This window comes from Pongo pygmaeus, chromosome 1 (genome assembly GCF_028885625.2).
Source record: "Pongo pygmaeus isolate AG05252 chromosome 1, NHGRI_mPonPyg2-v2.0_pri, whole genome shotgun sequence".
NCBI lineage: Eukaryota > Metazoa > Chordata > Mammalia > Primates > Hominidae > Pongo > Pongo pygmaeus.
Window position 1 is genome coordinate 36,991,061 of NC_072373.2, and position 16,659 is coordinate 37,007,719.

Sequence of the window (16,659 nt, forward strand, 5' to 3'; positions counted from 1 at the left end):
GAGTAAACCTCCACTGCCCACAGTAACCTGTCCCTTAAAACCTAAAGGGGCCTCACTGACTGTTTCGGAAATTTGCATTTTTGTGTAAAGTGAAAACCTTCTAAAGTATTTTGCCAAAAAACAGCAAGGAACATTCATTGGTTTATAGTTTTACATGCTTGATTGCACTAATATTCTCTGACGGATTGAGTTAGCATGGCAAGACTTAGTTCATCTATTATTTAGGTTATTTATTCATTTGACAAACATGGAAACGTTACATGCCTACTATGTGAAAGACACTATATTCTGCCCTGACTCCATTTTATTTTCAGTGTATATCTTTTCACATTTATTTTTCAAAAGAGATTATAGTTCTATGATCTTTATTTTTGCTATTTTCATAATTGAGCACTTCATTTTTTGAAGGGTAGAGGGTACATTCTGTTTCTCTGGTACCAGTAATTGTTACCATTGAGCAGGCACTGTAATGCATTTTGCAACATTCTGTCATCTGCTTCTCTCAAAAATCCTGTAAAATGGAAATGAGTATTTTCTTTTTACATGAAAAAAGTAAGGCTTTAGGAGCACTGAGTAACTTGTCTAGGATCATGGAGTATTTAGCAGCAAAGCTGCAGCTGGAGCTCAAAACTCCGACTCTAAAGCTCATGCTCATAACCACTGCACAGTATATCTGCTCTTTCAGTCAGAAAATAAATGAATAATGGAAACCAAATTATTTCTTCCTTAAAATTCTCCTTGTGGTTTAGGTGCAGAACTAACATGACCACCTCCACAGAGTCTTTGCTGATAACTCCCCTTCTCCCTATGCTTCCCATTCTTCCTCCAGTTGAAGGAAACCTCATGTTTTATATCCTTACATGTTTCTGAATTCTGTAGCACTTTGGATTAGAGACCATCGGTCCTTCATTTGATATCTCCCTGAAGCACCTAGTACAAAATCATGCTTGTAGAGTTGGTGCTTGATCTTGTAGAAGTAAAGAATGAATTATTTCCTTGTCTTTACCAGCCCAGGAGACTTTGATAGTTCTGTGCTGAACCTGCTTTTGTGCTTTAAATAAAGTAAAATTAAATAATTATGAGCAGATATTCTTTTGTGTCTTTGTATTTGAAATCTGCTATCAAAGCATATGGTTGGGTTTTATTGTTAATCCAGACTGACAGTCTCTGCTTTTTAATTGGACGGTTTAGTCCATTTACATTTGATGTAATTATTGATATGGCTGGATTTGGCTCTACCATTTTGCTGTTTTCTACTTGTCTTGCTGGGTTTTTTTGTTTGTTTCTCTGTTTTTTCTTTCTTGCAAGTTATAAACCTTATAATATTGTTGAGTAATTTCTGCTGTAGGCAGTCTTAATTTTTTTTTAAGTAGCTTTTTCTTTTACTCACTTATTTAACATTTTCAGTGCTCTTTACATCTGACAGTTACCATCTAGTGTCAATTCCTTTTAGCTTTCAGAATTTTTCTTAGCATGCATTTTAGTGCAGGTCTGCTAGTGATGAATTCTCTCAGCCATTGTGTTTCAAAATATCTTTATTTCACCTTCATTTTTGAAGTTTTGCTGGATAGAGAATTATACTGGTAGACAAAAAATTTTTTTTCTTTCAGCATTTGAAGATGTTCCATTGTCTTCTGGCCTCCATTGTTTCTGTTCAGAAATTAGTTGTTGTTAGTATCAGTGCTCTATATGTAATATATAGATAGATAGATAGATATTTTTTTCCCTCACCGCCTTCAAGATTTTTCCCTTTTCTTTACATTAGCACTTTGATTATGAATTGCCTTGGGATGGTTTTTTTTTTTTTTTTTGGTTATCCTGGTTGGTGTTTATTGAGCTTCTTGGATCTGTAAGTTGATGTCTTTCTCCAGTTTTGGGCCATTGTTTTTTTCAGATTTCTTTTTTTCCAATATGTATTTTTTTTTATTATACTTTAAGTTCTAGGGTACATGTGCACAACATGCAGGTTTGTTACATATGTATACATGTGCCATGTTGGTGTGCTGCACCAATTAACTCGTCATTTACATTAGGTATATCTCCTGATGCTATCCCTACCCCCTCCCCCACCCCGCAACAGGCCCTGGTGTGTGATGTTCCCCTTCCTGTGTCCGAGTGTTCTCATTGTTCAGTTCCCACCTATGAGTGAGAACATGCGGTGTTTGGTTTTTTGTCCTTGCGATAGTTTGCTGAGAAGATGGTTTCCAGCTTCATCCATGTCCCTACAAAGGACATGAACTCATCATTTTTTATGGCTGCATAGTATGCCATGGTGTATATGTGCCACATTTTCTTAATCCAGTCTATCATTGTTGGACATTTGGGTTGGTTCCAAGTCTTTGCTATAGTGAGTAGTGCTGCAATAAACATATGTGTGCATGTGTCTTTATAGCAGCATGATTTATATTCCTTTGGGTATATACCCAGTAATGGGATGGCTGGGTCAAATGGTATTTCTAGTTCTAGATCCCTGAGGAATCGCCACACTGTCTTCCACAATGGTTGAACTAGTTTACAGTCCCACCAACAGTGTAAAAGTGTTCCTGTTTCTCCACATCCTCTCCAGCACCTGTTGTTTCCTGACTTTTTAATGATCACCATTCTAACTGGTGTGAGATGGTAACTCATTGTGGTTTTGATTTGCATTTCTCTGATGGCAAGTGATGATGAGCATTTTTTCATGTGTCTGTTGGCTGCATAAATGTCTTCTTTTGAGAAGTATCTGTTCATATCCTTCACTCACTTGTTGATGGGGTTGTTTGTTTTTTTCTTGTAAATTTGTTGCAGTTCTTTGTAGATTCTGGGTATTAGCCCTTTGTCAGATGAGTAGATTGCAAAGATTTTCTCCCATTCTGTAGGTTGCCTGTTCACTTTGATGGTAGTTTCTTTTGCTGTGCAGAAGCTCTTTAGTTTAATTAGATCCCATTTGTCAATTTTGGCTTCTGTTGCTATTGCTTTTGGTGTTTTAGACATGAAGTCCTTGCCCATGCCTGTGTCCTGAATGGTATTGCCTAGGTTTTCTTCTAGGATTTTTATGGTTTTAGGTCTAACATTTAAGTCTTTAATCCATCTTGAATTAATTTTTGTATACGGTGTAAGGAAGGGATCCAGTTTCAGCTTTCTACATATGGCTAGCCAGTTTTCCCAGCACCATTTGTTAAATAGGGAATCCTTTCCCCATTTCTTGTTTTTGTCAGGTTTGTCAAAGATCAGATAGTTGTAGATGTGTGGTATTAATTCTGAGGACTCTGTTCTGTTCCATTGATCTACATCTCTGTTTTGGTACCAGTACCATGCTGTTTTGGTTACTGTAGCCTTGTAGTATAGTTTGAAGTCACGTAGCGTGATGCCTCCAGCTTTGTTCTTTTGGCTTAGGATTGACTTGGCGATGCAGGCTCTTTTTTGGTTCCATATGAACTTTAAAGTAGTTTTTTCCAATTCTGTGAAGAAAGTCATTGGTAGCTTGATTGGGATGGCATTGAATCTATATATTACCTTGGGCAGTATGGCCATTTTCATGATATTGGTTCTTCCTATCCATGAGCATGGAATGTTTTTCCATTTGTTGTGTCCTCTTTTATTTCATTGAGCAGTGGTTTGTAGTTCTCCTTGAAGAGGTCCTTCACATCCCTTGTAAGTTGGATTCCTAGGTATTTTATTCTCTTTAAAGCTATTGTGAATGGGAGTTCACTCATGATTTGGCTCTCTGTTTGTCTGTTGTTGGTGTATAAGAATGCTTATGATTTTTGCACACTGATTTTGTATCGTGAGACTTTGCTGAAGTTGCTTATCAGCTTAAGGAGATTTTGGGCTGAGACAATGGGGTTTTCTAGATATACATTCATGTCATCTGCAAACAGGGACAATTTGACTTCCTCTTTTCCTAATTGAATACCCTTTATTTCTTTCTCCTGCCTGATTGCCCTGGCCAGAACTTCCAACACTATGTTGAATACAAGTGGTGAGAGAGGGCATCCCTGTCTTGTGCCAGTTTTCAAAGGGAATGCTTCCAGTTTTTGCCCATTCAGTATGATATTGGCTGTGGGTTTGTCATAAATAGCTCTTATGATTTTGAGGTACGTCCCATCAATACCTAATTTATTGGCGTTTTTAGCATGAAGGGTTGTTGAATTTTGTCAAAGGCCTTTTCTGCATCTATTGAGATAATCATTTGGTTTTTGTCTTTGGTTCTGTTTATATGCTGGATTATGTTTATTGATTTGCGTATGTTGAACCAGCCTTGCATCCCAGGGATGAAGCCCACTTGATCATGGTGGATAAGCTTTTTGATGTGCTGCTGGATTCGGTTTGCCAGTATTTTATTGAGGATTTTTGCATCGATGTTCATCAGGGATATTGGTCTAAAATTCTCTTTTGTTGTTGTGTCTCTTCCAGGCCTTGGTATCAGGATGATGCTGGCCTCATAAAATGAGTTAGGGAGGATTCCCTCTTTTTCTATTGATTGGAATAGTTTCAGAAGGAATGGTACCAGCTCCTCCTTGTACCTCTGGTAGAATTCGGCTGTGAATCCATCTGGTCCTGGAGTTTTTTTGGTTGGTAAGCTATTAATTATTGCCTCAATTTCAGAGTCTGTTATTGGTCTATTCAGAGATTCAACTTCTTCCTGGTTTAGTCTTGGGAGGGTGTATGTGTCGAGGAATTTATCCATTTCTTCTAGATTTTCTAGTTTATTTGCGTACAGTTGTTTATAGTATTCTCTGATGGTAGTTTGTATTTCTGTGAGATCGGTGGTGATATCCCCTTTATCATTTTTTATTGAGTCTATTTGATTCTTCTCTCTTTTCTTCTTTATTAGTCTTGCTAGCGGTCTATCAATTTTGTTGATCTTTTCAAAAAACCAGCTCCTGGATTCATTGATATTTTGAAGGGTTTTTTGTTTCTCAGTCTCCTTCAGTTCTGCTCTGATCTTAGTTATTTCTTGCCTTCTACCAGCTTTTGAATTGTTTGCTCTTGCTTCTCTAGTTCTTTTAATTGTGATGTTAGGGTGTCAATCTTAGATCTTTCCTGCTTTCTCTTGTGGGCATTTAGTGCTATAAATTTCCCTCTACACACTGCTTTAAATGTGTCCCAGAGATTCTGGTATGTTGTGTCTTTTTTCTCGTTGGTTTCAAAGAACATCTTTATTTCTGCCTTCATTTCGTTATGTACCCAGTAGTCATTCAGGAGCAAGTTGTTCAGTTTCCATGTAGTTGAGCAGTTTTGAGTGAGTTTCTCAATCCTGAGTTCTAGTTTGATTGCACTGTGGTCTGAGAGACAGTTTGTTATAATTTCTGTTCTTTTACATTTGCTGAGGAGTGCTTTACTTCCAACTATATGGTCAGTTTTGGAATAGGTGTGGTGTGGTACTAAGAAGAATGTATTTTCTGTTGATTTGGGGTGGAGAGTTCTGTAGATGTCTATTAGGTCTGCTTGGTGCAGAGCTGAATTCAATTCCTGGATATCCTTGTTAACTTTCTATCTTGTTGATCTGTCTAATGTTGACAGTGGGGTGTTAAAGTCTCCCATTATTATTGTGTGGGAGTCTAAGTCTCTAAGGACTTGCTTTATGAATCTGGGTGCTCCTGTATTGAGTGCATATATATTTAGGATAGTTAGCTCTTCTTGTTGAATTGATCCCTTTACCATTATGTAATGGCCTTCTTTGTCTCTTTTGATCTTCGTTGGTTTAAAGTCTGTTTCATCAGAGACGAGGATTGCAATCCCTGCTTTTTTTTGTTTTCCGTTTGCTTAGTAGATCTTCCTCCATCCCTTTATTTTGAGCCGATGTGTGTCTCTGCATGTGAGATGGGTCTCCTGAATACAGCACACTGATGAAACTTAATACTATCCAATTTGCCAGTCTGTGTCTTTTAATTGGAGCATTTAGCCCATTTATATATAAGGTTAATGTTGTTATGTGTGAATTTGATCCTATCATTTTGATGTTAGCTGGTTATTTTGCTCGTTAGTTGATAAAGTTTCTTCCTAGCATCGATGGTATTTACAATTTGGCATGTTTTTGCAGTGGCTAGTACCGGTTGTTCGTTTCCATGTTTAGTGCTTCCTTCAGGAGCTCTTGTAAGGCAGGCCTGGTGGTGATAAAATCTCTCAGCATTTGCTTGTCTGTAAAGGATTTTATTTCTCCTTCACTTACGAAGCTTAGTTTGGCTGGATATGAAATTCTGGGTTGAAAATTCTTTTCTTTAAGAATGTTGAATATTGGCCCCCACTCTTCTGACTTGTAGAGTTTCTGCCGAGAGATCAGCTGTTAGTCTGATGGGCTTCCCTTTGTGGGTAACCCGACCTTTCTCTCTGGTTGCCCTTAACATTTTTTCCTTCATTTCAACTTTGGTGAATCTGACAATTATGTGTCTGAGAGTTGCTGTTCTCGAGGAGTATCTTTGTGGCGTTCTCTGTATTTCGTGAATTTGAATGTTGTTGGCCTGCCTTGCTAGGTTGGGGAAGTTCTCCTGGATAATATCCTGCAGAGTGTTTTCCAACTTGGTTCCATTCTCCCTGTCACTTTCAGGTACACCAATCAGACGTACATTTGATCTTTTCACATAGTCCCATATTTCTTGGAGGCTTTGTTCGTTTTTTTTTTATTCTTTTTTCTCTCAACTTCTCTTCTTTCTTCATTTCATTCATCTGATCTTCAATCACTGATACCCTGTCTTCCAGTTGGTCGAATCGGCTACTGAAGCATGTGCATTCGTCATGTAGTTCTCGTGCCATGGTTCTCAGCTCCATCAGGTCCTTTAAGGACTTCTCTGCCTTGGTTATTCTAGTTAGCCATTCGTCTAATCTTTTTTTCAAGGTTTTTAACTTCTTTGCGATGGGTTTGAACTTCCTCCTTTAGCTTGGAGAAGTTTGATCATCTGAAGCCTTCTTCTCTCAACACATCAAAGTCATTCTCTGTCCAGCTTTGTTCCATTGCTGGTGAGGAGCTGCATTCCTTTGGAGGAGGAGAGGTGCTCTGATTTTTAGAATTTTCAGTTTTTCTGTTCTGTTTTTTTCCCCATCTTTGTGGTTTTATCTACCTTTGGTCTTTGATGATAGTGACGTACAGATGGGGTTTTGGTGTGTGGATGTCCTTTCTGTTTGTTAGTTTTCCTTCTAATAGTCAGGACCCTCAGCTTCAGGTCTGTTGGAGTTTGCTGGAGGTCCACTCCAGACCCTGTTTGCCTGGGTATCAGCAGCAGAGGCTGCAGAACAGCAAATATTGTTGAACAGCAAATGTTGCTGTCTGATTGTTCCTCTAGAGGTTTTGTCTCAGAAGGGTACCTGGCCGTGTGAGATATCAGTCTGCCCCTACTGGGGGGTGCCTCCCAGATAGGCTACTCGGGGGTCAGGGACCCACTTGAGGAGGCAGTCTGTCTGTTTTCAGATCTCAAACTCTGTGCTGGGAGAACCACTACTCTCTTCAAAGCTGTCAGACAGGGACATTTAAATCTGCAGAGGTTTCTGCTGCCTTTTGTTCGGCTATGCCCTGCCCCCAGAGGTGGAGCCTACAGAGGCAGGCAGGCCTCCTTGAGCTGCAGTGGACTCCACCCAGTTCGAGCTTCCCGGCCGCTTTGTTTACCTACTCAAGCCTCAGCCATGGCGGGTGCCCTCCCCCAGCCTCGCTGCCGCCTTGCAGTTCGATCTCAGACTGCTGTGCTAGCAATGAGCGAGGCTCCGTGGGTGTGGGACCCTCCGAGCCAGGCGCGGGATATAATCTCCTGGTGTGCCGTTTGCTAAGACCATTGGAAAAGTGCAGTATTAGGGCAGGAGTGGCCCGATTTTCCAGGTGCCATCTGTCACAGCTTTGCTTGGCTATGAAAGGGAATTCCCTGACCCTTTGTGCTTCCTGGGTGAGGCGATGCCTCGCCCTGCTTTGGCTCACACTCAGTGCACTGCACCCACTGTCCTGCACCCACTGTCCAACAAGCCCCAGTGATATGAACCCGGTATCTCAGTTGGAAATGCAGAAATCACCCATCATCTGCGTCTCTCTCACTGGGAGCTGTAGACTGGAGCTGTTCCTGTTCGGCCATCTTGGAACCCAATATCAATAGTGTTTTGTTTTTTTTTTCCGAGATGGAGTTTTGCTCTTGTTTCCTAGGCTGGAGTGCAATGGCGTGATCTCAACTCACTGCAGCCTCCGCCTCCCGGGTTCAGGCGATTCTCCTGCCTCAGCCTCCTGAGTAACTGGGATTATAGGCATGCACCACCACGCCCAGCTAATTTTTGTATTTTTAGTAGAGACAGGGTTTCACCACATTGGCCAGGATGGTTTCAATCTCTTGACCTTGTGATCCACCCGCCTCAGCCTCCCAAAGTGCTGGGATTACAGGGGTGAGCCACCATGCCCCCGACCTCAGATATTTTTTGTGACCCATTTTCTGTCTCCAGTTACATGTCATTACACTGCTAGATACTGTAACAATTATCCGGGCTCCATTTAGTTTTTTTTTTCCTTCAATATTTTCTTCAGATTGGATAGTTTCTGTTGATTTAACTTCGAGTTCACGAACTCTTTTTCTGCCATCTTTTGCTATTAAGCCTATACAGTGAACTTTTTATTTCATTTATTTCTTGTCAGATCTGGAATTTCCATCTGTTTTTTTAAATTTAATGAAACATTTTTATAGTGGTTAGCTACACATAATGTAAAACTCATCATCTTACTCATTAAAATGTATAGTTCAGTGATATTAAGCACTTTCATATTGCTGTGCAACCATCACCACCATCCATCTCCACAATGCTTTCTCATCCTGCAAAACTGCAATTCTATATATTTGGCCGTTGTTATTAGTTTCTGTTTCTCTATTGATCTTGTCTTTATTCCTTATTCAGATATTTTCCTTTAAGTGCTATAAAGTTCCTCTCTACTAAATTGCAACACTGGGTCATCTTGGTGTTGGTTTCTGTAGATTGCTTTTTTCTTGAGTACAGGTCACATTTTCTTGTTTCTTAGCATGTCTAGTGATTTTTGATTGAACACTGGACATTGTGAATGATGTAGAGATTCTGGATTCTGTTATGATCTTCAGAAGGGTATTTTTTTTTCTTGGCATATGGCAAGATTTAAGCTCTAAACTCCTATCTCCACTGCATTAGCCGTAGTTGAAATCTCCATGCAGTTCTTTCAATTTCCAGTTGTTACTTTTTGCTGGCCCCCCCGGGTTCTCCAGCCAAGGATCTGAACATATATTTAGTTGTAGATTTGGGAGTTTCACCCCCTGTGTGGCTCCCTCCCTTTCATGGTTTCGTCTTAACTTTCTGGCTGGTCTTCCAGCGTTGAACTTTGTCGCTGTCACTCTGAACCATGCCTTATAGGGATTGGCATGTATTCTTAGGCAAAAAGCTACAGATGTATAAATCTCACCAAGTACAGTTCTTCTCTTCCAAGGGTAGCCTCTCTTTCAATTTCTGCCTGCTTTTGATCATTCTCCCAGTGCCTTCAAATAATTTAAAATATGTTGTCCAAAGTTTATAATTGTTTTCTGTGGAAGGGTGATGTGACACTGCTACTTTGTCACTGTTGGAAGCCAGATGCCAAGCAGATACCTTTTGGGGCTTACATTCAGATGCTTCCCTTGTTCTCAGCCTTGTGCTCAGCTGGGCTGTGGAGGAAATAGGGCTTCTTCTCAGCGAGCTCCATTTTCAGCTGAGGAGCAGAGAGGGCACAGGGGGCCCTGTGGGAGTATCTTAGTCAGCTCAGACTGCTGTAACAAAATGCCACAGCTGAGTGGCATAAACAACAGAAATTTATTTCTCACAGTTCTGGAAGCGAGAATCCAATATCAAGGTGCCAGCAGGATTGATTTCTGGTGAGGCCTCTCTCTTTGGCTTGCAGATGGCTGCCTTCTCATTGTGTCCTCACATGGCCTTTTTTCCTGCATGTGCTCCTAGTGTCTCCTCCTCTTATAAGGATTCTGGTCCTATTGGATCAGGCCTCATCCTTGTGGCCACATTTAACCTTAATTATATCCTTGAAGGCCCTGTCTCTAAATATAGTCACATTGAGGGTTAGGGCTTCAACGTGAATTTGAGGATGGGGGATACAGTTTCGTCCATAACAGAGATTAATCTAGCTTCTAGCCTCAGGATTTTGTGAGGGAGGTAGGGGAGACAGAGTTGTATTGTACCAATAGCATCAGGACGTGTTTAATCAGTCACCATGTAAATGCAGAATGTTCCAGGCATAGCATGAAGGGCTAAGGATTCAGTTAGGGATAAGACTGGCCCCATCCCTGCCCTCATGGAACTCACAGCCTAGGAGGGTAAAAGATGTATAGACATGACATTGCAGAGTGATGAAGTAGGGGACATACAGGGCTCCCTGGGAACACTGAGGAAGAGGTGCCCAAATAAAGGTTAGGGGTCAGGAGAGGCTTCCTCAAGAAAATGTCTTTCTTTCTTTTTTTTTTTTTTTTTTTTTTGAGATGGAGTTTCGCTCTTGTTGCCCAGGCTGGAGTGCAATGGCGCGATCTTGGCTAACTGCTACCTCCGCCTCTTGGGTTCAAGCAATTCTCCTGCCTCAGCCTCTTGAGTAGCTGTGATTACAGGCATGCGCCACCATGCCCAGCTAATTTTGTATTTTTAGTAGAGACGGGGGTTTCACCATGTTGGTCAGGCTGGTCTCGAACTCCTGACGTCAGGTGATCCTCCCGCCTTGGCCTCCCAAAGTGCTGGGATTACAGGCGTGAGCCACTGCACCTGGCCAAGAAAATGTCTTTCTAAATTAAAATGCTTCCATGGAAGGATGGCGTGACCAAGCTACTCTGTCACTGTTGGAAGCCAGATGCCAAGCAAAAAGCTTTCAGGGCTTAGGGTGAGTGAAGCATCACCTGTGGAAGAAAAGAAAATCAAGCAGAGGGAATGGTAAATGTGAGAGGCTCCCGGGTTGAGAAGGGCACTCCAGAAGAACAGAAAATCGATGAGTAGAGGTGGAGCTAGAGCTGGGAGAATCGGGGAAGTGGAGTGGTGAGGGATAAGGCCAGAGAGGTAGGTTGGGGCCAGCTCACTTGTTGGATTGTAACTGCCTATTCCTCTAGAGAGTAAACTCCTTTTTTCTGTTCTTTTTGTTTTTTGCTTTTTCTTTTAACATTTTTATCATTTTTTATCTTTTATTTTTTTTCTTTTGAGAGTAAACTCCTTAAAGACAATGAATAAGTCTCCTTCATCTTGGTGTCCTCTGCCTGGCAGAGAAGCTGTGTAGTAAATGTTTACAGGTGCCCTTTGTTATGATTTGTGGGGTGAGGTGGAAAGGTTGGGTGTGCAAGTGACTTCACCTCCTTGGTGAGGCAGGCAAGGGCCTGGAGGTTGCTGGCCATCTCTGTCTGTACCTTGTCCCTGTGTCCTGGGTCACATGGTGTTTTGTTGTTGTCAGGCCTGGACAGCGAGTCCGCCTCCAGCAGCATCCGCTTCAGCAAGGCCTGCCTGAAGAACGTCTTCTCGGTCCTGCTCATCTTCATCTACCTGCTGCTCATGGCTGTGGCCGTCTTCCTGGTCTACCAGACCATCACAGACTTTCGTGAGAAACTCAAGCACCCTGTCATGTCTGTGTCTTACAAGGAAGTGGATCGCTATGATGCCCCAGGTAGAGCCTGCCCCTGGGCCAGGCATCAGGGCCCCAGATCTAGGGTGTCAGCTGGCAGATACTCCCTGAGCTGCCATTGTATTTGTGGTACTACGGGCAGGGCAGAGGAGTCCAACCAAGCATAGTCTAGGTATAGAGTCTACGCCCAAGGAGCTGCTGTTGGGAGTGTGTTACGTGCTGAGGACAGAAATGGACAGAGCCTGGAGTAGCTACTGCAGGCTACTGGAGGGGTCAGGGAAAGCTTGGCAGAGAGGTAGGATTTGAGCTGGGCCTTGAAAAGCACATAGATGGGAAGAGAGTGTCTTTGGGATGGGGATCAGCAGAGCGAAGGAGTGTCTAGGGAGGCAGAGGGCTTCTCTGGAGAGAATGAGACTAACTTGGCTGGGGCCAGAGGGCAGGGATGAGGAGAAGCAGGAGTGAAAGCTGGACTGTGGGGTGGGGAGGGTGGCAGGGGAGGCGAGGCCATTCAACTCTGCCTGGAGAGGGACTCCCAGGCCACACTGGGTATACCTGTCCCATTGGGGTGTCTGGTCCCTGAGTGGGGAGTCCACTCTGCTATAGAGCAGGCTGTCTGCTCTGGGCTGCAGGGCTGGCACTGGATGTTCTGGGGGCCGTAGAGTAAATGAGGAGGCATAAACTGTGTGAATTGGGCCCTGTCCACCCAGTGTGTGCCACCTGTTCTGCCCACAGATGCTCCTGAGTGACCTGTGGGAGGGCCTGCTCACATGGCAGAGCCAGAGTCCGGGTGCCCTCTCTCTGGGGCTTCCTGCCAGCCTCCAGCAGAGTCAGGTGTGCTGGTCATGGCTCCTCTGCCCATCTCTTCCTGTCTTGTGTTTGTCCCTCTTCTCTGTGTGTCTGCTTGAGTCTTCTTTATCTGTAGGTTTTACTTTCTCTGTCTGGTCTCTTAGTGTCTCTGAAGTCTGTCTGTCTCTGATGCCATGGGCTGCTGTCTTAGCATTGCTGCCCTTGAGGCTGGACAGCTACTGTCAGTAGAGGTGCCTGGGCTGGGAAGAGGGAGGGACTCTTGGGATGTGACCCGCACACTTGGGGCTCCCAGTCTAAGAGACAAAATGAGTTCTGAGGAATTCCACAGTTTAGAGCCTCCCAGTGATTCTGCAGGTGGGTGTTGGCCCAGAGGGATGGCACAGGGGCTGAGTCAAGAGACACTCCTTCAGAGGGTGTAGAGTGGGGCTCTGAGGTGGAGCGGGTTTTGATGTGGGCATCAGAGCAGCTGGATCCCCGGTTGGCCAGGGGCTTACTGAGGAGGGGCTTGTGCCCTCTGCTAGAGCGGGGCTTTCTGAGGCCAGGGGATGTGGCTCCTTACCCTCTGAAACCCTTTTCTTCTCCCTTCCCTGCAGTCATCCAGGGAGTCCAGAACGTTAGGTTGTTGGTAGGTGTGAGATGATTTCAGGGATGTGGTCAGGAGTGTGATTTCTGACACTTGCTTTTCCTGTTTGTGCCCCCAGGTATTGCCCTGTACCCCGGTCAGGCCCAGTTGCTCAGCTGTAAGCACCATTACGAGGTCATTCCTCCTCTGACAAGCCCTGGCCAGCCGGGTGACATGAATTGCACCACCCAGAGGATCAACTACACGGACCCCTTCTCCAATCAGACTGTGGTAATTCGTGCCTGCCTGAGCTGGGTCTGGGCAGCTGCTCCGTTAGCCCCGCAACCCGAGGCCCCAAGTTTCCTTCTTCCCAGGAGTCCTTCTTCCACTCAGTCAGTGTGGGGCCTTAGTCCCCAAGCAGACATGTGGCTGTGCCATATGCACACTTGGCTGTGGTTGGCTCACTTGCATTCAGGGAGGACAGTGAGGCCTTCAGCCTTTGCTGAGTAATGCTCAGGGATTCCTGACAGTGCGGTGAGACCCTGTCCCCAGTGGAAGAATGACAGGGCTAAAGGGTGGGGCTGGTGTGATATAGCGAAGCGGGTCCCATACCTGACCACTTGACAGAATTGCCAGGATACTTTTTGAAAATATGAATTTCCAGGTTCCATGTGAAGCCAATTGAATTATAATTCCTTAGGTGGGGCCTGAGAATCCATAGTTTGAAAGAAATATGCCAGCGTAAAAGAGCGTCGGTCTGGGGACAAGGACTCCTGGGCCCTGGGCTGGCCGTGCTGTCATGCACAACACAGCACGGCTGGGAAGGATGACTGAGGGATGGGGTTCGGAGCGCCCTGGAGGAGTGGCACTGCACAGGGTTTCAAAGGCAGGGTAGGCGTTTTGTATTGATTTACATCTCATCTTTTTCATTTCGTATCCTTGCTTCAGAAAGCATTGAAAGGGGCTACAATAGTTTTCCAGATGAAATTGGGAAGGAAAGTTTTTCTAGGCAGAGGAAATTGCACCGTGGCCTAAAGGGAAGAGACGACATGTTGTACTTGTGCCTCTGGGTACAATTGCAGTTGGTGGGGAAATGTTTCATAGGGTCAGGAGCCCTGGAAGACTGATGGGTGGTGAAGCTGTGGACGGAGTAATGGCCAGATGAGAAAAGAACATGCATTGTGCTGTAGAGCCACACTTGCTCCCTTGGGTAACAGGGAACTGTTAGTGGGTTTTAAGATGAAAGAATCACACGGATATTTTTTTGTTAGTATGTGAACGCTAGGCCCCCTCCTAAAATCCTGCTGAAATGATTCTCTAAGGAACAAGATAGAACAGACTAGAACATCAATAATAGCTTTGCACATGAAGAAAGGATATCACCAGTGGACCAGACATTTTGAGGAACTGGTATAAAGCATAAAAAACAGCTTGGGCCAGATTGGTGGAGCAAACAAATTAGAGCAAACCCCTAACCCAAAACAGATGAAGGAGAGACCTGCTGTAGAGGTACAAGCTTTCCTTCCAAACCCCCAGCTTGGAATCAGCACCGTTAGAGAGCAGGGTAGTCATTACTGGACTGCCTGTTGGCTGGGCCAGACACACCCTATACCCTCCCCAGGTATGCAGAGCCGCTGGGGAGGGTTGCTTCTGCGTAAAAGACCCTGGAACCATTCTCTACAGAAGCGAAGGGAAGATTCTTTTTGTAGGCATAGGAAACGGAGCAGACTTCTACAATGGAAAAGGAGAGAGAACTAAAGGAAAGGACTCTTCCCAGAGTAAAACACACTGGAATACTCAGTGTGCTTCCACAGAACATACTTAGCTTTCCCATGCAAGAAAGAGGCCTGTTAGAGAAACAGAAATTTACTACTTTGGAAGAAACCAAAACCCAGACCTATACTAGTCAACCTAATCCTTCATTCATAAATAAGAATGGAGAATTAATGCTCACTAGACATTTGCATGAAACCAACGACAGAAAAGGACCAAGATGAACAAATAGAATGGACTCTAGAATAGGGAAATGGAAGCTAATTAAAACAAAAAGGAAAGCAACTTTTAAACAATTCCAATGTGGAGTTATATGTATAATAGAAGCTCTTTGTCTGGATTCCCAACTCCCTTCATCTCTCTCTGTAAAACATGGTAATGAAAACTCGTGGCTGCTTGTGTCCCACCGGGTGCCTATTCTCTGGATACCCTCCTCTCCTCCCCCAGTTGAAGGGTATGCTTATGAGGAGTCAGTGAGGGTCATTTCCAAACCTGTGTAGGCCAGTTGCACTTGTTACAGTAGTTACATAATTCGACTAAAGAGTGTAAAAACCCTTGAAATAAGGGCACAAAGAGAGAGTTGTTTTTATGGAAATGAAGTTGACTTCAGCTATTGCCCCCAACTCGGAGTGATGGTTCGTCTCCTCCATCAATTTCTTGAAGTCCACAAGCTATAAACTAACAGAGAAGTTATCTCCTCCCTATCCACCAAGTTTGCTACCTAAACCAGCATATAGCAGTGGAGGAAGAATATGATGAGAGCAGTAGAGCTCCCATTTGGAAAAGGAAGAAGGGAAGGGCCCGCAGCTCTGCTCTGAATCAGTGGTGGAACGCTGCACGGTGGGACCGGAGAGACGCCTTCTTGGCATGAAGTAAGCTCCTTGGTTTGAACCTGTTGCTGCCCTCAGAAAGAGACTCCTGTGTGCTCTGGCCTCGTCCCCTGGGAGCTTCTGCCTTGGTGATAATGCTCTGTGGCCATATCTGAAGTGGACATTAGAAAATACGCCCTCCCTGCTGGCTGCACAGCTTGTGCCGCTCACTTCCTGCTTGTGTGAGCAGCTTTAGGGCTAAACAATCGCAAACTTGGAGGGCGGCTTCTTACCCGCCTCCTGCCACTGCCTTTGTTTGCAGTGAGATTTCAGAAATGTGTAGGCTTCTGGCTGTTCGCATCTAATCAAGCCCATGTGAAAGTGACCCCAGTCGAGGGTCTCATCCTGTTGTATTTGTAAAATCTTCGGAATTTTGCTGATTTTCTGGTGCTTTCTTTCATGCTCTCAATTTAATGGTAGTTATTTTTTACCAAATGCTCTGCTCCGGCACAATAAGGTTTGCCACCTTTCCAGCCTGCGGGATCCTTATCTATTTCCTTACTGCCCACCATTTTCCCACCGCCCAAATATTTGGCTGTTGCCTCATTTTGATTTTTTTTGCAACCATAAAACACTCCAGCCGGGCGTGGTGGCTCACGCCTGTAATCCCAGCACTTCGGGAGGCCGAGGCGGGTGGATCACGAGGTCAGGAGATTGAGACCATCCTGGCTAACATGGTGAAACCCCGTCTCTACTAAAAATAAAAATAAAAAAATCAGGCGGGTGTAGTGGCACGTGCCTGTAGTCCCAGCTACTCGGGAGGGCGAGACAGGAGAATCACTTGAACCTGGGAGGCGGAGCTTGCAGTGAGCCGAGATCACGTCAGTGCACTCCAGCTTGGGCAACAGAGCGAGACTCCGTCTCAAAAAAAAAAAAAAACAACACTCCAGTGTCAGCTAAGAAATTGTGTATTAGTCAGAGTATAGGCTGAGCTACCAAATAAAAACAAAACCCGCAAATACGATGGCTGAGATGAGGGAGAAGCCTCCTTCTCTCTCTGAGAACAGTCCCGGCATGCAGGCCGTGTGGCGTAGTGGGCAGTGCTGCCTCATAGGATGGTCTAGCCATGACATATGTCTTGTCACTGTGCTGTCCCCTGG

At 44.2% G+C, this 16,659-nt stretch overlaps 1 protein-coding gene across 3 annotated transcripts in view; it reads left to right on the plus strand.

Moving 5' to 3' along the window:
* The window catches only part of PACC1 (proton activated chloride channel 1), a 51,377-nt gene that overhangs the window by 16,380 nt on the left and 18,338 nt on the right, over nucleotides 1–16,659 (plus strand). For 2 of the 3 annotated variants that reach the window (XM_054478769.2, XM_054478786.2), the window contains exons 3-4: nucleotides 11,381–11,590; nucleotides 13,057–13,208. In XM_054478769.2, coding sequence (XP_054334744.1) covers nucleotides 11,381–11,590; nucleotides 13,057–13,208 — 362 coding nt within the window. The remainder of the gene's footprint in view (nucleotides 1–11,380; nucleotides 11,591–13,056; nucleotides 13,209–16,659) is intronic. The other variant, XM_054478778.2, reaches the window with a different exon arrangement.